Source organism: Anser brachyrhynchus (genome assembly GCF_964034855.1).
Source record: "Anser brachyrhynchus genome assembly, chromosome: 1".
In the NCBI taxonomy this organism is placed as follows: domain Eukaryota; kingdom Metazoa; phylum Chordata; class Aves; order Anseriformes; family Anatidae; genus Anser; species Anser brachyrhynchus.
The window spans coordinates 120736785-120758475 of NC_137694.1; the positions used below are offsets into that span (position 1 = coordinate 120736785).

Below are 21691 nucleotides of genomic sequence, written 5' to 3' on the forward strand. Positions count from 1 at the left end.
ATACTGGTAACAGAAGAAAATTATGTCTTCAGTCTCAGACTGGTTTCTGCCATCTTCCTTGATCGTTTAGGTAGAAAACACTGTCCATAGCTCAGACATAAATGTCTTTTGCTTTGCATGGATAAAGTGGCAGTACACAGCTCATTGTACGAATTACTTGGATTCATTTGGATATACACTTAGGATTTATTATGGCTAATGTTGATGTAGCAAACAAAATCATATTAAAATATATATATACATGTAATATGTTATCATTTTATTTAAATATTTGCCATTTCATGTAAAAGTCTGATTATAGGAGTCAAAATGAGTTTACTGTTAGTTCAGTTTTACTAAATTCTTTCCGCATTACTTCACATTGCAGGGGATCTTTTCAGTGAAAATACCAGGTTTATATTGGTGGTGTTAAGGTGCGGATTTTTTAAACAGGTCATACAAACTTTTCTTTAATGTTCTATCTAGTAGAAGGGTTATAGCTGGGTCTACACTACTCCTAGAAACAGCGAGACAAGCAAGGAAATTTTTAATTTCCACTAGATAGTTTAGCCTTGAACAGTCTTCATCTAGAAGCAGTACATAAAAAATTGGCCTAAAAACATGATATGGAAGAAAGCAGACAGTTAAAATTATCTGGATGACAAGAATGTTTCTTTTCACTGTTCTGTATATCAGATGTTTTTGTCCAATGCAAGTGTTTTTTTGTATTTTACTCAGATGCCTGGTAAGAGAATAGTATGACAACAAAACTGTTACAAACAATAGAAAAAAACAAGCAGTAACAAAAGATGCTGCAATCTTTGCAGTAAATTCACCAGCTTCTACCCTCTTGTTATAACACGTTTGAAATTCTTCCTCAGACCTTGCCTGGGCATCATATGTTATAGTTGCTACCGTTATGCACATTACAATAAGCCATATAAAGATAGAATAATATTTAGCAAATTTTGGCTGACGGAACTTTTTAAGTACACGTTTGCTGAAGTTTTCCTTAACTGCTTGAGAGTATTGTGCATCATTATTTTTCTTCAGTGTTGCATACTGACTTAAAGCAATTGTACATAAAATTAGAATTGTAACATACATACAGACATGCGTAATGGTAGTTCCAAGGTGGTACGATATCTTGCATATTCCAGATTCATACGTCCAATTATGCCCATTTGCGAAATAGGCAGCCAGGAAAGGCATAGCACTGCATATGAGCAAATTTGCAGTGACAAGATTTACCAGATAAATGTATTGTGTTCTTCTTGTGGGTATTCGCCTTAAAAAGACGCAGGCAGCGAGAGTATTTCCAAAACTGCCAGTTGTAAATAGGAAAGAGTAGATGATGGGTAGAGCTACAGTAGTAGCTAATGATGGCTGGAGAGTACATGTTGAATTTCTCATTTATGCCGAGTCTTCTTGCATAAATGGTGAGAGCTGAAACACAATTAGAGAAATTATTCTGTAATCTATATCTAGCATCTTTTTTTTAATGATCTTATTTTAACTGTTCCTTGCTTTTCAGTGTTACTAATTCCTATCTTCGACAGATTTTGGGAACAAAAAAAAAGCTTTAGTTTATGTCAAAAACAAAGACTTTATGTGCATAGAATCTAATAAATGAGGAAATAGAAGGTTTAAGCTAGGGTCTGACAATAACTTATGTGGTCTTGGTGTAGTTCTCAATCTCCTAGAACATCTGTAACCTACTTTGGAAACCACTTCTAGACTATTTTGAGTTAAATAAGCAAAGTAAATGCAAAGCGTTACTGTAATTGCAGAAATGCAGAGGAGTATCCTGTACCTCCGTTTAAGTAAGAATTAAACTTTACATGATTCTGGGATCTGTCTGGGTGCATTTATTTTGTACTGTTATCAGTATCTAATGTTACTTTGTTTAGAGATCTAATCTTAGAGATACACATTTTGCATGAATGATTTAGTCATGAACATATGAAATAGTTGCTGAAAAATGATGTATTTCCAAGTTCACTTTTCAATTTATTCTCAATTTCCAGACTGTAAGAAATCAAATCTAATTGGTGTTTAAAGTTCTGTACAATTATAGTGCATAAAAATGTGCCTTTCACTTACTAACCTCTAGTGAAGAGAGATTCTCTCGTTGTATAGATACAAGTTTTGTGAAGTGTATCCAACTTAGCTATTATTCCATATAAAAGTATATGGAAAAAAAAGCAGATTTCAAACTTACGGATTGGGAGTAATTTTTTGAAACATCTATAAGCAAATACCAAAGAATATGCTGTGTTACTATGATAAAACGCCTATACACCAAGATGATAGATACATAACAAGAAGTTGTAAAAGTCATATTTAAAAATTATGCTATAGGTCATGTTTGACAACTTGCAAGTTAAACCAACTTTTTTTTGTAGCCGTTGCATCTTTACCTAAGTCCCATACCAATCGTTGAACCAAACTGTATTAAATTATTTTATTGCAATCAGTTAAATTCATAAAGTAATTGTTGGATTCAGTCATTTAGAAATCTAATGATCATTTTTGTGTGAACGCACAGATTTTATCTGGTGAAACAAAGAAGTAGCACTTTTAAGCTTACCTATGCAAGCTGCAGGCACCTTCCTTTGGAGAGAAGGAAATTTTGTCTTACGTCCTTTTTATCTCCGCTGCTGAAATGAAAAGGATGATATTTAATTCTGGAAAATAAAGTTAAGAAAAAAGTCTTTGTGACATAGGTAGGTTTTCAGAATGTGTGCTTTTCTTTGTCAATGTCAAAAGGCAGCTAGGCTTTTAAAGTTCAAACCAAAAATGTCTGTGCAAAAAAGTCTTTGCAGTTAGGTCAGGATACAGCTCCATTAGAGAATTAAAAAGAATGAAATAGAGAAGAGTGGAAGAATGATTGTAACAGTCCTTTGGCCATGTAGCTATGGCACAGAAATACCTTGAAATACTTTATATGGTTCTTTCCTCCTACTGGGGGTGGAGGAATTGTTTCAGTCATGCTCTTTTAAGACTGCCCACTTCCCAGAATGAAAAAGAAGAGTTGGTATTTTATGCGTGAGAACTTATTTTCAGTGCAGTTTAACTGTTTTTCAGTTCCAAGGGTTTTCATGAAGCTGACTGTCTGTTCCTGAAACCCACCTGCAGTAATAAGAGTGTATCCATGTCACATCCTCGTGTCAGTGACCAAATGAACAGATTACTTATGTCTAGTCACATGCTGGATTCTGTGGAAGCAGTTAACAGCTGATGCGTTCTAGGCTTACTAATCATTCAGGAAAACCAACTCAGTTTGTGTCCAAGAAATAGAGTGTTTTACAGAAACCACCCAGAAGGCTACAAAGAATGTTTTCCCTCCTCCGGAAGAAGAGTGTTGATCACAGATGAGTCAAACTCCGCTTAGCTCTGCGGAGCTTGAGACTTCTGAATTTCCTTCTTTCTGATACATCTGTGGTCGTCAGATATGAGTTTTCAAAAGCCTTAAATAAGTTCCTCTATGAGAACAGAGGAAATACCATAAAAAAACTTCTGGAGTTTTACTAAGATTCTTGTTGTTTGCTTTGCTTCACGTATAAGCACCCACTATAAGAATCCGAGAATCCACTTTAGTGATCTACTATGGATTTAATTGTTCATTTTTGTTGTTGTTGTTGTTCTATAATGATGTACGTGTATTCTGGCCTTCTATTTAGACTAAAAAATTGATCTCATTTAAGATTAAATTTAAGTGAGGGGAACTTGCTGAGAAATATTAGTAATTAGTTCATAATGCTGTAATTAGTTTGCATGCATATTTTAATTTTTGTTGCTGTTAAGCTTAGTTTTACCTTTTCTTTCAACTTTTGAATATATAATTGTGTTAAAATCTGTTTTAATAGAAAGGTTCTTATATTAAATATCTAATAGTCTCTTAAGCAGTCTTACAAGTCCTTGTTTCTGTGGTGTTCCATCCAGTTTTAGACACAAGAATATATATCCTGAAAATGTGCTAGAAGGAAATCGTGGTCAGATGCCAAAAGGTGTGAGCAATTTCAGTTAGCAGAGTTTTTTTATTATTATTACTCAGTTGGTTATTACCAGTAGCCTGTAGTATTTTTAATTCAGTGCTCATAATTCTTGCTATGCGAAGAGGTAATGCTACTTTTTTTTTCTGATCTATTGTATGATAACGGATTAATACAGTGAATTACAGTCTATCAGACTTCATTTTGCAACTAGTTAGTGAGATGGGCAACAAAGGAATGGGATATTGTAAGTAAAAACAAAAACAAAAAAATCAGCAACAACAACAACAAAAAAAACACCAGAAGTATGTCATTAGTTCAAAACTGTAAGCACCTTCTCCATTCTTTTAGTGGACTATTTCCATTCACCTAACCTATAAATGGTTTATTTTATCTAAAATACATTTGATGATACTCAAACAGTTCATGTGCATCTCTTATGCAATTCACTCGTAAGTTCTTCATAATGGTCTTCACTTACTTTCTTCACCTCAATTATTTATATTCTCAGTACTCTTAAACCACGGTTACTTACAATTTAAACTTGTTACTGGATTTTATATGCCAGTAAGCAATACATGTTGCCTGTTTGCAGAGACCCTTTTTTGTGGCTCAAAATTGCAAAGACAAGGAAATTCACAGTGAGGAAAGTTATTTCATTTAGCCACTTATAACTCGTACCTAACTCTATTATTTAGTGCAACTGTATATGACAGAGTGATCCACATGCAAACCACCTGTCTGCTGCCTCTCCCTTCCATATTCTCAAGATGATAGAAGACAGCCCAATCAACCTCATCTCCTTATGCCTGTCACAACCTAGATGGAGAACTGTTCCTGCTGCACAACGGGATGTATAGTGGAATGCCAGCAGCTCCTCGTAGGATGGAAGAAGGCAGCAGCCCAGTTACCCTTGGTTCCTGTAGCAGTCCTGACGTTCTCTGTGCCATGAAAGGCCCAAGAGATGCACTCAGTCTCTGCAGCTTGATGGATGGAAGGCAACTGCTAGCATAGGGCACAGAAAAGTGGGCACCCCTAAATGGGTCCACTGTGAATGCTAAGGATGAATCATCCTAAATAAACATATATCATGCATTAAACGTGCAGCAGCCTTTAACTTGAAGTATAATTTCATGTACTTAGAATTTGATCTATTGGGTGGCTTTTAATACCAGGATAAGTCTCTAAGATGCATTGACTACTACGTGTGCAATCCATGTTTCCTTTCCAAAAAAATAATTTGCCAAGTAGCTTGCTTAGAACTTTGACTTTTGGTGCTTAGTTTTGTTGCATTGTTGGGTTTTGGAGGGTTGTTTTTTGTTTTATGTGTTCGTTTTTAATTAAACATTAAAATTGAAATTTTATTTAATGCATAAACTCTAAGACAAAAGCACTACATGGTATCCGTTTTTAGTTGGACATCTAGATCTGGAGAGTTGGTGCAGACCACCATGGTTCCTCTCTGCCTGTTCATCAGCTCTCCTTGACGGCATGACCCGGTGTGTGTTCAGCCCTTCTGACTTGATATGATGAGGATTTTAGCTCTAAGTCAGTATATGTATTTTATATTGTGAGAAATCCTGATCAAAGTGAAGTCCTCTAAGTTCATTTTTAATTCTACTTTACTTGAATCAAGCACTATACTGAATCAGTGGATATAAAATATTTGGCAGGTCTGAGTTGGATTTGTCTTAGACTTTCTCCTTTTGCTACTCATTAATGATTTATTTTCATCAGCTTTAGAACTGCCCTTGCAGTTCAGCAAAATAGATCAAGAATGAGCATTCTTATGTTGTTTGATGAGTTACAAGTGTATGCAATATAAGTTGCATATTTCTAGCAACTACTACGTCGTAGTATTTCTAGCATCCTTAGTGATACAGAATCTGGGTTATATTACACCCATGCATCTGATCATTTGGTTGTCAAAATATGCAAGGTTAAGTGTTTCACAGCTCTCTGGGTAGTTGTTTTACATATAGAAAACACAAGCTAAACAATGCCTTTTAAGCTGGGAAATGTAGCTTGAAGTTGATATTAACAATAAAAATCATCTTCCAAAATTTTTAGACTTCAGGACTTCAATGCTAAAAACTTTGATTTTTTTTTTCCCCCTGGTGAAATTCTTTATGCAGCCTCCAGAGGTCTCCTTTACGATATTTGATTTTTAAAAAGCAGTGACTGCATGTTGGTCATGATAATTCTTATTTTTAACTTCCAAAATCAGTTCTTAACACGAGAACTTTAATGATTGTTGTAGTCAAATAGGTAGCTTTCTCTGTCGTTTTTTTGTTTGTTTGTTTTTTACCATACTGTAGTTTGTATTTTTCCAGTTAAATATTTGTATGTAAGAGCATTTTGGCTTTCCCAGGTGGTTCTTAAACATTTGAGGAAATGCAAAAGTAATCAAGCAAAAATGAAAACCTGAAATATGGTAATAAATGTGTAATTGGTATTCAAAAGATAGATTCTGCTGGCTCTAAGCTGGGCAGTTTTGTCTACAAAATGAATTCCTTGCTGAAAAAGAACATTCCCAGGCCCCTTGGCAAAAGTCTTTTCATCAAGCTTTCAATGTGTTGTTGACCATATGTATGTTAGGATCTTTACCTAGTGGGAATTTTTGTGGGAGGAACAGGGAGTATATTTTTCTTTTAAAAGCACATGGTCATTTATATCTGTGGTTAGAGAGTTCTCTGAAGCAGCTGGCCTTGCTTTTTGATAAGATCAAAGGTGTGCAGTCTGTCCCTCTGTATGCAAACTTAAAGGAACCAGAACTCATCATTTACAGACAAAAGCAAGATAACTTCTGAAGGCAGCATGTAGCAAAATGTACTTTTATGGTATATTTTAAGTAATTGATTCAGTTTTTAAAAATATAAACTTAGAAATAAACATTGATTTTCTTTTCTTCCTCATTTTATTTCTCATTTTGCAGTAGTATGGTACACAATCGGGCATTTCCCTACCATTCATGTACTTACATCTATATTTACCACTCTTAACTGTGGAGTCTGATTGTAAAGGCTTTTTGCAGCATCATCCCTTACCCCCAACTATTCCCACCCTTGTGATGTCTGTGAACAACTTTTGTACTAAGGATTTTTCCTACCTATTACATCTCTAAACAGTGAATGCTAACAGCTTTGTAGTGCTTTCTCTGTTTTCTTGGATTCCCTCGCTAGGGAACCCTCAGTAATTGGGAATTTGTGTAAGGGATGGAAAAAAGGCTGGCAAAAGATTCCCAGCCCTACAGAGAATATGTTGAAAATATATTTTGGATTGCTAGAATATTATCAGTGGTTTCTTTTTCTTTGTATGCTTTATTTGTACTGTTGTACTGTGTACAACTCCCTCCTGTCCCCCAAATTCTGTATGCACTTTGAGGGAGAGCATAAAACTAAGGTGTCCATGTGTGAATTTTCCATTTTGGGGAATAAGAATGACTCTTGCTTATTCATCAGTAATGTAAGTTGTACTCCTCTCTTATGCTTTCATTGACTGATGTTGTGAAAGTTGTTCAATTAAAATTTTCCATGTTGAGTTATAAATGGTGATTTCGTTCCCTTGTGAAAAATAACGGTTTGCAGGTTAAAAGGGTAACAACAGTGAATTTCAGCGTAGAAGCAAAAGTTGGTTACTGAAACCAGGTACATTTGGATATGCTTATAATTCAATTTACAAGCTTGTTTCTGGGAAACAGCTTTTGTTTTCTTATTTTTCCCATTTATTTTAAGGAATATGTGTATGAGAATGTAGCTATTAATGTATTTGTCAAATCTAAAAAGTATAGAAGTGACTAGCTGGCATGTATGCTTTATATGCATTTTCTTTGTATATGTAATTAGTATCTCTTCTAATGAAGAATATGAACTCCTTTTTACATGTTAAAAAGGTGGCATTTTGTTTACTGGCTGAAATTTGGGTATTTCTAATTTTGAATAAAGAAGGAAAGTGAATTTCATATGGGTTATATGGAAACGTGTTGAGTTAACCTGTATTTACAGAACGAATATTACTGAAGGAATAGTCCCAGAGTTTTCTATTATATATAAGTGAATCTGTAAATTGGCATAAACTGACTGTCTTGCAATTTGTAGCGGTGCTTATGTCTTACAGAAATGCCACTGAAACCTGCATGCAATTCAGAGGTTATAACGTGTGTTGTACAAATACAGCATCACAATTGTGTTTGCTGCTAGGAAGTAAGGGGAAAAAAACAGTGGGATCTGAATTACTTAGCAAGTCTCTTCTTGTATTTGTAATGCTCTGCAGGCATAAACAAAAAGATTTTTAGTTGAAATTCATCTGAAGACTCAACTAATTACTGTAAGCTGTCCCTCATACTGCTTAGGCAGCGTTGCTAAGACAAGAAGTAACAAACACTACAGCACTACTGATGTGACTAATTACATGGTCACTTGAAATTTCGTGGTGTAATTTTCAGCAGACCTCTCAAGAGCTTTAGGCTGTTTGCTCCTCAGTAATATCAGTTTGCAGCACCTGACATTTTGCCCTCAGAAGTTGGGAAAACTGATTTCAGAAAAAAATAATAATAAAAAATATTAAAACATAGCAAAAGTACCTCCCTTTGCTTTTGGTGCAGTAGTCATTGTTTCCTACATGACAGTACTGTCTAGTTTCAGATCTCTTTCTGAGCCAGTCTAAAGCCATCAGACCTTTAGCATCTTTAAGCACTAATTTACACAGTCGTGGAAATCTAAAATGAAGTGGTTTCACTTGTTTGTTTGGTTTTTTTTTGTTTTGTTTTTGTTCTTCTAACTGCTGCTCTCTTAATATCAGGACTCAGACAAAGAGTATATCGTACTTCACATTTCCCCTCTTCCACGCCGTAACTGGCATTATAAACTTATTGTGCCCGCTTTCAGGTTTCCATTTCTGAGCCAAAGAGTTGGTTTATTTAATGTATTCTGAATAGAATCTATCATATAAATTATACAATATCACAGTGACGACTTCTCATGTTTTTGCTCCTAATTTTAACAATGTCTCTGCTGTTCTATTGCTGTTGTGCAGAGAGTTGATGTCTTGCCCTTTTTTTAGGGTTGGCTACCCTGAATAATTGTATATTGTTTGAAAACTTTGTCACCTCCTTACTGTCACTCATTCCAGATTGTATTCAACATATATGTAAATTTATCCATTTGCATATTCTTGAGGAATGTCACAAAGAAAAAAGCTATCTACTTTTTAAGCTTTATTTCCAAAGTTCAACGGGTTCCAAAGCAAGAATTAACATCTAACATACTAGGTTCCTTTTGAACCTTTAGTAAGTGATCTCGCTAGAGTCCACTTACACTGTATCGCCTTTATCCCAGTGTTTCTCAGCTCCTCAGAGAACTCCTCTGCTAGTTCCTCTCTAACAGCACCTCTTTAACTGATTTTCTGGTGCATGACTTCCATCAAACAAATCTCTTCACTTTTCCCTGGGTATCTTAGACACCCATGTTTTTTACTTGTAGGTGCTATGTAAGGTAACTAATTTTACTTGTAGGTGCTATGGTTTTGCCCAATATTACCCAACTATAGCTCCTGAAATCTCTAAAATATTTGGGTCACATTTGTTTTTCATTACTCGTGTGCAGTGGCTAATGAAAGCGATAGATGATCTTCTATTGAAATGCTTTTGAAAACTTGTAGTGTGTGGCATGTGGTCCTGGGAAAGTGTTACTCAGTATTTCTTCTAAGTTGTTATTTATTTCTGTAAAAACATCCGTTAATACTGTACATGGCTTCTGTAGTGCTCCTTCTCTGTAATCTGTAAAGAATGGCTGTGATGTAGAACCCGCTTAATCAATGCAAGTAGGTATGGGTGTTTAAGGCTTTCCTCTGGAAGAAAATACTTAATTGCTTTCACTGTTAAAAAAGTTAAAAACAAGCCTATGTAATAGTGTTCACGTAATGGACCAGAATCATGAACTTGCACTATAGGACTGACATTTTCCTGTTGTCTTTTCATGAATTGCTTACAAAATAAGGTTATAGTAACCAAGTAAATGTTACATTATTTACCAAAGCATGTCCAGAATACTATTTTTTTTTCAGTAGTGCAGTGTCCATGAATTGCAATCCTTTTGATGAAAACTCTGGCTTAAATAGAACACTCTCTTGAAGATTAAGAAACCCTGCCCTTTGTTTGTAAATATATATATGTGTGTATATATAAAATAAAACACACGATCTAGTCATTGTACTTGAGTTAACCTGTTTACATCCACTTGAAGCAAATGTTGTGGTTTCACCCAGCAGGCAGCTTAGCCCCACATAACCACTAACACACTCCCCCGCAGCAGGCTGGGGGAGAGAACTGGGAAGGTAAAAGAGCGAGAACTTGTGGGTTGAGATATAGACAGTTTAACTGGGCAAAAAAGGCTGCACAAGCAAACCAAAGCAAAGGATTCATTCACTGCTTCCCATTGGCAGGCCGATGTTTAGCCACTTCCAGGAAAGCAAGGCTTATCGTGTGCAGCTGTTTCTTGGAAGACAAATGCCATCGCTCCAAACATCCCCTCTTCTCCTTCTTTTCCCACCATTTTATTGTTCAACATGATGCCACATGGGGTGGGACATCCCTCCAGCCAGTTTGGGTCAGCTGTCCCCGCTGTGTCCCCTCCCAGTTACTTGGGCACCCCCAGCCTCTTCGCTGGCAGGGCAGCGTGAGAAGCCAAAAAGTCCCTGGCTCTGTGCAAATGCTGCTCTGCAACAGCTGAAACATCAGGGTGTTATCAGCATTATTCTCATCCTAAATCCAAAACATAGCACCATGCCAGCTATTATTTAAGAAAATTAACTCTATCCTAGCCAAAACCAGGACACCAAAGCTGAAGTAAAATCACATAAAAATTAAACCACAATTATATCTAGGAGAGGTGAATTGTTATGTTTTCTTTGTTCAATAAGAGTTTTATGAGTAGCTTCTATAAAATCAGAATATTGTACAGGATTAGTAAAAAAACCTGCAAGTTTTGACAGATTAGGTATAAGAAGTCACACAATCCACCAGAGAAGTTACTGATAGTCATATTAAAATCAATAGCAAAATATTGATCAATATTAAAATCAACATCAAAATCAACCTGAGCAATATTGCTTGTTCGACATAATAGATCCTTATTTTGTAGAGCTACCATCTGGTATAGCTACCATCTGGTATCTAATCTATTCACCTTTCTGGCCTCCCATGCTAGACATTTAAATTGTTCTCTGTATAGATGCCTCTTTGCGTGTCTTTGTGTCTAACAACCACCTTCAGCCCTCTTTTTTTCTATATGACTTTACAGTTTGAAATTCTAGTTTATGCCTAAATACATAAATGGGTAAGTAGACTAGTTGACTGACCTTGAGCAAAGGTCAAAGCTGATGCTTCCAACGTGTAAGAGAGCTACTTTCTCTCTTTATATATATTATATATATATATATCATTCATAATTATATATGTATTCTGCTCTATATGCTCAGTTTGGTGAGCATTTTCCTTGTTGAAATACTCTGGGTAGCTGAAGCCACCAAATTTGTTGATCAGAATATGAAGGAAATCTTAGCTAACTGAAAATACCGATGTTTTCTCTCCTTCATGAATTTCTAATTTTCTTAACCATTGTTACTTTTCCTCAAGTATTCAGCCTCGACATTCATTAAAATGTTGAATATATAATAAAGCATTTAGGAGGCTTGTATATTTTAACTTTGATATTTAATAACGTGTGCCTTCTATAATTGAATTAGTGGCAGTCATGTTCTTCACCTCATGTTTAAGCCACATATGTTGCTAAATTCTCAAGTATTTTCATGCAAAACAGTTCTGTAAATGCAGTAAAATGCTGATCTCTTTGAAGCCTATTAAAATCGAGAAGTACATAAAACCTTTAATGATTCGTATAGCTCTTTTGAATAGGACACATTATTTTACAAAATTTATCTGCTGTTTACATACACAAATTGGTAATATTTATGTCTATACAGGCTCAAACCACTTCGTAGAAATCTCCTCAAAGAGTTAGTGTTCTACATTAGTCCCACAGAAGGTGTCTGAGATAACTTTAAGGACATTTCCTGTTTTGTTTTCTTGGATAAACAACCATGAAGTACTTCAGAAAAGTCACTTCTCATTTTCACAAACAGAAGTAAGACTTCTCGTTTTTTAACAGGAAGAATGAGGCAGGATTAGTAGCCATACAGTATTGCATTTGGTGCATCTTGAGTTGATGTCCTAGAGTGACGAAGAGAGAAGCTGTTACCCATTTACTTAATCAGATCAGACTTCTTCTTAACAGAACTTGAGTGGGGAGTGGTAGTAGAAAATCGCTCTTGTGTGTATTGTCCAAGTTTTATTTCTGAAGTACTTTCCAGAGTTATGCTTGAATCTCCATGAATTCTTCTACAAATAAGTTGGAATACAGTCTTACGGACAGTTCTGGACATCAGGAAATACATAACTGGGTCTAAGCAGCTGTTAAAAGACGAAAATATGAGCATCACCTCATTGCTTTTGTGAATGATTCCCTTCCAATAACAAGGTGTATTTTGTAACTGTGATGTAATGTAGACAAATCGGAAGATGTGGTATGGAACAAAACAGATGGTGAAAATAATTAGTACAATAAAGGAATTCCTTGCTGTCCGGGTATATTTTCCTGCATTGGGAAAATTAGATCTTCTTCTTGAGATTTTCAGAAGGTTCTTGGCAATTTTAACATATGAAAGTATCAAAAGGAAAAAAACTGTCCAAAAGATTATGACAATAATGTAATTTAAAACTGCTTCTGTCATTGCATTCTTTTTATTTCGGTAATGAAAGCACATAGTAGAATTTCTGACCTCACTCTTAAAGAAGGATGGTGCAACTACTACTAGAAATCCTGTTAGCGCAAGTGCCCACACAGCGCAACAAATATATATACTTTGGGTAGCAGTTAGCATTTTAGGACGCTTCACAGACTTAGTTATTTTTACATAACGATCTAGACTAATTAGTCCCAACAGTACTATGCTAATGTACATGTTCATGTAAAATAGAGTTCCTACAATCTTGCATAAAATGTGTCCAAACATCCAGGTGTTATTGTTAACGTGGTACAATATTCGGAAGGGAAGACAGAAGATCAGCAGAAGGTCTGCAATGGCCACATTTAGCAAGTAAACTTGGATGGAATTCCTCTTCTGGTGAATGCACAGGAAAGCAAACAGGGCTATAACATTTCCGGCCAATCCAACGACAAAAATAACAGAGTAAAAAAGTATTAAAGCAAATGACAACGCATCATCTTCTAAGAAACAGCTGGTATTGTTTTGAATTTCGGAGGCGTTTGTGGCTAGGTTGATTTGGTTACTCCAGGAGGCTTTCTTGTGTGGAAGAATGGTCAGTAAGTCAGCTGAAGCTGCAGCCATCATTTGTGAGGATTTTCTTAGCTGGTCTGTAAGGATGCAAAGACAAAATCTAAGAATTAAATCATCCTGGGATCACTTTTATGTCTTTGCTTGCTTTGTTGCATACATAGTCTTATGTATATACATAGTCTTATAAATAAGACAATAAGTAAATAAAGTAAATGCACCTAATTGTACCCAAGTAGAAGAAGGACTTTCAGGCAAATACCATGATATAATGTAATTCTAGAATAATTAGTTCCCTGTTTTTCTTCAGGCAAAGTGGGCAAGAACAGATGGTACAGAGTACTCACACAGATCGCTATTCTTATCATTACATTTGTATTACTGTCTTAAATTGTTTTAAAATCAACTATTATATTTTGCAGAAAAAAATAGAAATTTACATTTTTTTGTTTGATCTGTAACTACAAATCAAATACTTTTTAAGTTCTCGTGTTATTTTTGTTTTTTTTTCTGACACTGAGAAAAAAATTAAGATGCAATGAAGTGTAAGCATAGCTAAGTACTGTCAGTTTGATAAAGTACATAAAAATATATTAAGTCAATTCTAAACTCAACACTATTGATTTTAGGTAAGTACCCAATGTCTTGCTTGTTAGTCACTGGTTTTCATTCAGAAAAGCAATTGCCATTTGATGTTTGTTTGGCCATGTAATCTGTTGTAACACTGTGAGTCAGCACTGTTACGTTAGCTTCTTTTTAATAACTCATATTTTTATGTAAATGTAAGTATTTTTTCCTTTTGTTGCGAGTTCATAAATCAAGATTGTGCAAGGAAACTAATTTTAGCTTGAAAACTACATTATGCAGTAACAGATTGTTTTCACATCTTTCCTTACTTTCATAAAGTTTTTAATTTCACTGAGCTTATTTTTCACCAGGAAGGTACAATCTAGAAGATAAAAATCAGCTTTGACCAAAGAAAGAAAACTCCCTCCCAAAAGAAAAAAAAAAAAAAAACGTGGTTAGCACAGCAGAATAGCAAAGAACTGTTTAGAGACTTATGACTGATTATTAATAATATAAAATTTTTCCTTGATTTGTACACCACAGTGGTAAAAATTTGGTGCTTGCAGAAGCAAGCTTCTGTTCTCTTAATCTCAAAAGAACTGCAAAATTGTTCTTGGTATGCTGAGCAGATGTCTCCAACAACAGTAGAAAAAAAAAAAAACACTCTTTACCATATACACAAATTTAAAATAGTTTTTCATTTGCATGGTTGGTCTTAAAAATGCAAATTTGCATTTAAATGTGTGATATAGCTATGGCAGCATTTTAGGCAAAGTGCATAGTAAAAGCTGATGTACATACAGAATCTGAATTATTGAGAAGACGGTAAAATATTTTAATATTTCATGTTGGCTGATCTTAAAATTGCATTAAATATGGGCAATATGTTGGCAGTTTTAAAATTACTGCTGTCTTTTCATATTTCCATTTAGTAAGGTATGGGCTAGAAGTAATTTTGAAAGTTGAATCTGGTTAAAAAAATGCAGTACCTTCAAATACGTGCTGAAATCTATATATTGTTTTAAAATCTTATGTCTGTTGCTTATCTGTAAAAATGCTTCACATCATGAATTGCATTGTTAGTTTACGTCTTTTAGGTGAATGAGAGATGGAAAAAAGCAATTACACTGCAGATACATTAGAAACATAAGTTTTGTTATCTGTAAGCAGGCATGCACGCCAGCTTTAATTACAGATGAATTACAGGTCTGAAGGCTGGTAGTGCCTTTGTAATTAAGAGACATTTCAATAGTAATTTGTTTTAGTGTATCTTAAGTATAAAAGAAGCCACTTACCATTTGTGTTTTAAGAACTTCTGCTGATTTTGAAAACCACTGCTGAAGACAGGGAGGAGTAACATGCATGTCCTCTTATTAGAAAGCCAGAGTACCAGCTTCTCTATGAAAGTATGAAAATCAGCTGACACAGTGCAATTAGCAACAAGGGGAAGTTTTAACTACTGTTGCAACTGTTGTGTTTTTTGAAGGTATTTTTAACTAGCAAAAGTAAGTGTATTGAAAAGATTGATTTTGCTGTTAATTTGGGCTTTGCTGGGAGAGCTTCTATCTTAAAGTTTCCTCTGAGTTGGAAATTTGGATTTTTTCTTCAGAGAAAGTTTATTTCTGGTGACTAATGCCAGTGTCTTCCTTTTTGGAAAGCCATTATGTTGGTACAGCATGGAAATAGTATTGCTTCTTAAAGTTTTATGTGTAAGGTAAAGAGAAATCAACACCACAGTAAAGAGGCACATTTTCCTTTCCATCCATCTACCTTCCCCCTTGCTTGGAGTGAGAAATTTGAGGTTGATTTTTTTCACTCAAAGTGGCAGTGGCGATAGAATGTGAAAGTGTGCAGCTTCACAGTTTCAGTAAGGCAGAAGTGAAATAAAATACCTGGAGATAATACCACCTGGTAATATTATTTTAAATAGGATGTAAGGGATTGAACATCACATTTATAAACTGCAAATTTTAAAATTGGTTCTAGAAGTACTATTAACATAAGGTAGCCTGAATTTAATGATAACTCAATAATGTTGTCTTAGTATTCTCCTTAGTATTTGAAATAAGAATTTGCATGTTAGCATTCGTAATATATCATCTGTCTAGGAATCAGGCTTGTTTGGGACTGCAGGTTTCAGTTAGACTTGCAAACAGGCTCTGCAGTCTTAACTTGAAGCTACTTGCTCTCATACAATTACAGCTTTTTGAAGAGAACATGGATGGTTACAGATGATTTCGTAGGTAGTCAGACTGAGCCCCTTGTAGCTCCTTTGCGCTAGTCTGGCTCAAAGGTCTAAAGTGGTTATTTTCCTTTTAAAGATACCCATCCAAGACCATACAACGTGTCTGGAGTGTTATTTTTATTTTCATCATGTGTTTTTATTGGAATACCCTAGCTGCTAGTTAGCTACTAGGTAGTGCAATTACTTGGGACAGAGTGATCACCCAAAGTTGTTCTGTGCTTTTTTTTATGCCTTTTGAGTCATCCTCAAGACCCAGCTGAACTAGACAAAATAGAGCCAAGCCTGTTGTTTTCCAGTTTTGCAGGAAAAGGTTGATGTTACTATGTTATCATAATTCCATCCTGATATTTAATAGGACCAAAATGAGTAAGAGCATTGGGAAGGTTTGTTCATGTATTTTCTATCAGGTATTTATAGTCCTGTCACAAAATCTGATTACCCTGTTATACCAAGAAGTAAATGGTAAGGAAGTATCAAAGGTAACAACAGTTCATGACTCTCTGTGAATATATAGGTGGGACTATGGGTAAACTGAGTTTTTTCAGTCTTCTGATATGATAATTATATCCTTCAAAAGTCTAATTTAGTAAGCTTGGTTTTGAGTATTAGAGAACTGTGTGTGTCATACAAAATGGTCCTCAACCTAAATTAAAACCATGCAATACAGGTACTGCACAAAATAGCATAGAAAGAATTTGCATATGGATTCTTCCACTGTTTGCTTGATCATCCCTACAGGGAAGTTGTAATTTTGCTGTTTCAGATTTGAGCAGTTTAGTTCTCCCCCAAAAGCAATTTAACCTTAGATCCTCTGTGTGGTGAGCAACTTTGTTCTCTCAGGTTCCTTGCAGGAGGCCGAGTGTACAAGAAAATCTAACTTAGGGCAGCACATACTTGTCTTGTGAGAGAAGAAGGAAAATTCTGAAAGAATGTAGGGCATCCTATTTTGAGTTCCTAGTTTTGTAATTTAAGCAGTAACATTTTCTCAAGAAGAAGTGTACAGATCTGATACCCTTTTAAATAATACAGTTGACTGTGCAAAGGGAAGCTCTCAGTAAATGTAGGAAGTCGATCGATATTAATTGCAGTAGTTGGACTATGTGTATTCAATACTAAATTGCATTTCGGTAGATTTTGTCAGTATGTTGCTTCCTCCCACAACAGTCATAATAGTCATACAGTACTACTTCCAAATAGTCATGCAATGCTATTCTTTTTTTACATGTTACACCTCACTATTGTTAGTGGAAAGACTGTAGAAATTCAAAGGTATGGATGACTGTGAATGGAATACAGTTTAGAAACCTAACCAGTTTTTTCATCACTTATTAGAAACATCACTGGGATGTTACGTTTCTTTCCTGCAGCTGGAAAGTGATCAGTGACTTCTATGATTAAGGCTCAAAGCAAGTTTTATGTTCTCTGTAAGAAACCCGCTGTGTCACAGGGCAGGATGTTTTTGCTGTGAAGTTGGAAGAGGGTAAGGCATAAGGGTGAAAGGTAAAAATAAAAAGCAATACCAAGAAAGAAGTTATCAGCATTCATTTTTATCTTCATTTTATAGCGATTTCAGTTTGTGTTCCTTGTGAGTTCTGTTAAGTCCTGAAAGGGTTTTACTATGCCTGGAACAAGTGAAAGGAAAACCAATGAAGAGAGAGTAGCTTGTGCCAAAAATATTGGAAATGAAGAATTTCTTTAAAAAAATAAAATAAAATCTAGCTTCTGTTTGCAAATATGTGAAATTAAGTTCTAAGGTGCAAATTGTATTTTTTGAAATAATACAATAATTTGCTTTTTCATTGTTGTTGTTTTCAGCCACACTGTGTACTGCTTGCCTCAAAAGAAAATTCAGCCCCAGTAAAGCTTGGTGGCTTCGGGGTAGCAATTCAATTAGGAGAGTCTGGGCTAGTTGCTGGAGGTAAGAAACTGTCCTTCAAAGTTATATAATATTATGCATGTTCTGCTGCAGAGTTCTGTGCTTCCTACGCAGCCTGCCCTGCAAAAGTAGGGCTCAAAAATAATCTTTCACTAAAGACTTTGCTAATATAATATATGCATGCAGCTGATCTGAACTGCTAATAGAACGTACTACGTTGTTGTGTGTACATATACTGAGTAGTAAATCCCTCTAAATGTTACTCAACAATAGTTTACACTGTTTTGACCAAAATAAAAATGAAAAATGCAAAGATTTTTCCATTTTAGTACAATCCTTGACATAGTTAGTCCATGCTTGACAAAGCACACAAAATATAAATGCTGTCAAGATTAAAATGTATGTCAAAGCAATTGACTAAGGGTTTAGTACAGCATCCTTAATGCTCCCATATGTTTCTTGAGCAGTTTCTGCCAGAACACTACACTGTTTAATAGCAAAATTTTACTAGCTTCCATGTGTGATTCTTTCCTGTTTTAATATTTCATTGTAATTATTGCATAAGACATCAATATCTTGATTATGTATATTTTTTGACTAAGTGTGTTTTGTTTTTTGTGAATTTTATTTCCTCTAGCTGCCTTCCATATTGGTCCAGACAATAGGGTTATGCTTTAATCAGCCTGCACAGATGAAGACCCAATCAGTTTTCTGGTATTTTCATTGCCAGAGTAGGAGACCACAACAAAAGCTTTTATTAATTTTGCTTTTTTTTCCTTCAAAAGGGAGTAACTTCCTCTCAATACGTCTCAGTACCTTCAAAAACTCACATTTCCTTATCTAATTGCTTTAAAGATCTGTGTCAATTTGGCTTTTATGTGACCTTTAAAATGAAAAGCAAATCCACTTTAAGCATACCAACACTTCCATTCTCTTCCAGTAATTAATAATACTGTGGATATTTTTTGTTACCTACAGGCCTAGATGTCTTTTCTAAGAAAATACCCATTCAGTTAAGCTAAGTTTTTTCCTAAATAAGAAGCTCATTTCTTTCTTTGCTTTTCCCATGTTTCTCAACTGATATCTCAGCCACTGCATTTTTTTAATGATAGTTCTTACAGTTTTGTTTATGATTCTCTTATTTTTCTTCTTTGTGTTCTCTCTGAACAACTTTATCCATTTTTTCTGTTTCAGCTACTCTTCTGGAGCTAATCAGATACATTGTATTTACTTTCAGACTACTAGCTGTCTCACAAGAAACCTAAAGTTCAGCTTGGAAAAAAAATCCTGCATTTTCCCCAAAATTTATCATGCCCTTCCTTTCCTGTTACCGTTCACTGTTCTGCAGTCCCATTCATCATTTATGTGCTCAACCTCCTTGCAGTTGTCAGTGCTGGCCTGGTCCTTCCTTTCCTATGTAAATGTTTTCAGTTCTTTTTAGTTCTGTTTGCAGTACTTACAGAAGCTTCTTTCTTTTTTTCTTAAGCCTCATCAGTATAACATTTCTCTGTATGTTAGTTATCTTTTGCCTGATGTGTCTCAGTCTCTGCCATATCATTCTGCCTTTATATCGTTCTTTCCTCTTTCTCAACCGTCATTTTCAATTTGTAGTCTTTGCATCAGCACTTGTTACCTTCAGCTTCAAATTCTTCACACTTTCAGGGATACCTATAGTATTTCCACTTTATTTATATACCATATAATGTCTCAATTCTACTACTTGTTTCAAGTTTTCTCCTTCACAGACTCCTTATCTCTTTCTTCTGATCTTCCATTCCAGTCCTTGTACCTCAAACTACATCTGGCAGTTCTTTTCCCTTCCAGAGTCCTTCCTGAAGGCATATTACTAGACACTCCCCTACACAGCACTTGCAAGATTTTATTTCTTCAACTTTACAGTAACATTCCATATGTAAAGGTTAACGATACTGTCTGTACTGGCCTATAAATTTCTTGTAAGAAACTGTCTACATAACTGTTCAAGTTATTATTACGCCCTACATATAAATTCTGTTTTGTAGTAATAATAATAAAAAATTAGTTCTCATTTATCAATTTTCTCCTGAATGAAATAGAAATTGTCCTTACCGATAAGATTATGTGTATTAAAATAACCAACATGCTTATGTTCACATTCTTTTTCACATTTTTAGTTTCTAAAAAAATTGATTCTGCTTAACATAGTCAATTATTTCACCTCTAGCATGGCATTTCCCTTATTTAATGGTTATTTTCAGCCATAATGCGTCAGAAAATAAATTCTTAGTTAAATAAAAGTTGTTATGGCATTAAGCTTCTCTTACTGACCCTAAAATCCACTGTGCTCCTAACCTATTTTGATTTTAAGTACACCTTAAAACTTTTACAATACTGGAAATACACTGTCTTATATGTACAGGAAGTACAATACTTACTAATCTTTCTGGATCTAAGTAATATGCATTACTAAAATATCCTAGCAGAATATATTCATTACTAATGTAAATTCCTGTGTAGATGATCCTAGTGTTCAAGAACAGAAGAGCTTTTATCTTTCCTTATTTTATGTTGCTTGGAGTATGCTTGTATGTTGCTTTATCTTTTAAGCCAGAAAAAAATATAGCTTTTCTTTAGAAAAAGCATGTCCATGTAAAAAGTAATGTAACTGTAGTGACGTTCAGCTGATAGGACTCTTCCCTTATTCTTGCATACAAAACCCAGCCATTAGCAAAAGCTCTTTAGTATCTGTGATGGTCACTCTATTCTGTGGTAGTATTTTTCTTCTAAAACAGGAGCTGCTATATCTAAAACATTCAGCGGTTACCAATGTTTTAAACTTTTTTCTTTCATGCATTTGTGCCATTTTGCTTACTTTTTTATGTTGATACACTTGTGCCTGACAAGCCCAGATTGTGTGTTGCCCAGGAGAACACAAATAGGATGGAATTTGCTCCCTCAGTTTCTGCTAAGCCTACCATCTAGCAACAGCTTTGCTTTATTTGTCACTGTGGCATTATTTTTTGAACTTAACAAAACACACTTTCTTTCAGTGTACATGAATTTTGGAAAAAAAAAAAAAAAACATTTGGGGATTTTTGTAATACAGCTAGTTCCAGATATTGAAAATAAACGGGTCCCAATCTTTTGACATAAGGGGAAAATCAAGTTTCATTGTTTAAAAGAAGTATAACTACAGTGTTCTTTCAAGCAGATAGAGTTATTTAACAGAAGTGTAAATGTATCTCATGATGTCAAGGTATGACATCATACAATATGTCACTAGTGAAGATGCTTAGAATAGACTTTAGGAACATGATAGATGAATAGCTAACAACCCTACTTACTGTTAAGCAAGTACCCAAAACATGAACATAGCTGTAACTCATTTTCCGTATGACCAAAAGTGAAAATGGAAGGAAATACTTTATTCCACTATGTTTGCCTATAAGCTACAGTACAATGAATAAGAATTATGTCATCTTCTGAGTTACAGGAAATTGTTTTCATGAACTATCAGTCTCTGAAGGCCTCTTTTTCTTGAAGTTCTTATGATCAGAATTAGAAAATAATGGTAATGTGTATTCGTTTGAAGCATTCAAGTAGGTATTTTAAGATGGAATTCTGCTGGTATACACAGTAGTTTCAGATCATCCTAATTTGTAAGTGAAACTCTTCTGTGAGACAGGCTGTGGACAGGAA

General features: G+C 34.9%; 2 protein-coding genes across 12 annotated transcripts in view; one reads left to right on the plus strand and one right to left on the minus strand.

Moving 5' to 3' along the window:
* Positions 1–21691, plus strand: part of CASK (calcium/calmodulin dependent serine protein kinase) — a 220388-nt gene that overhangs the window by 108676 nt on the left and 90021 nt on the right. For all 6 annotated transcript variants that reach the window (XM_080575458.1, XM_080575460.1, XM_080575461.1 and 3 more), the window contains exon 6: positions 17953–18055. In XM_080575458.1, coding sequence (XP_080431584.1) covers positions 17953–18055 — 103 coding nt within the window. The remainder of the gene's footprint in view (positions 1–17952; positions 18056–21691) is intronic.
* LOC308187476 (putative G-protein coupled receptor 34) lies at positions 245–17936 on the minus strand. 6 transcript variants are annotated; one of them, XM_080575474.1, is made up of 4 exons: positions 15188–17936; positions 14217–14274; positions 2570–13405; positions 245–1425 (listed from the first exon to the last, which is right to left on the minus strand). In XM_080575474.1, exon 3 carries the CDS (start codon positions 13380–13382, stop codon positions 12234–12236), a length of 1149 nt encoding a protein of 382 aa, XP_080431600.1. In that variant the 5' UTR covers positions 13383–13405; positions 14217–14274; positions 15188–17936; the 3' UTR covers positions 245–1425; positions 2570–12233. The 6 variants fall into 6 exon arrangements, with proteins under 6 accessions (XP_080431600.1, XP_080431601.1, XP_080431599.1 ...); XM_080575475.1 differs by having other exon boundaries at positions 14217–14316; XM_080575473.1 differs by lacking the exon at positions 14217–14274 and having other exon boundaries at positions 2570–2666; positions 3112–13405; positions 15188–17935.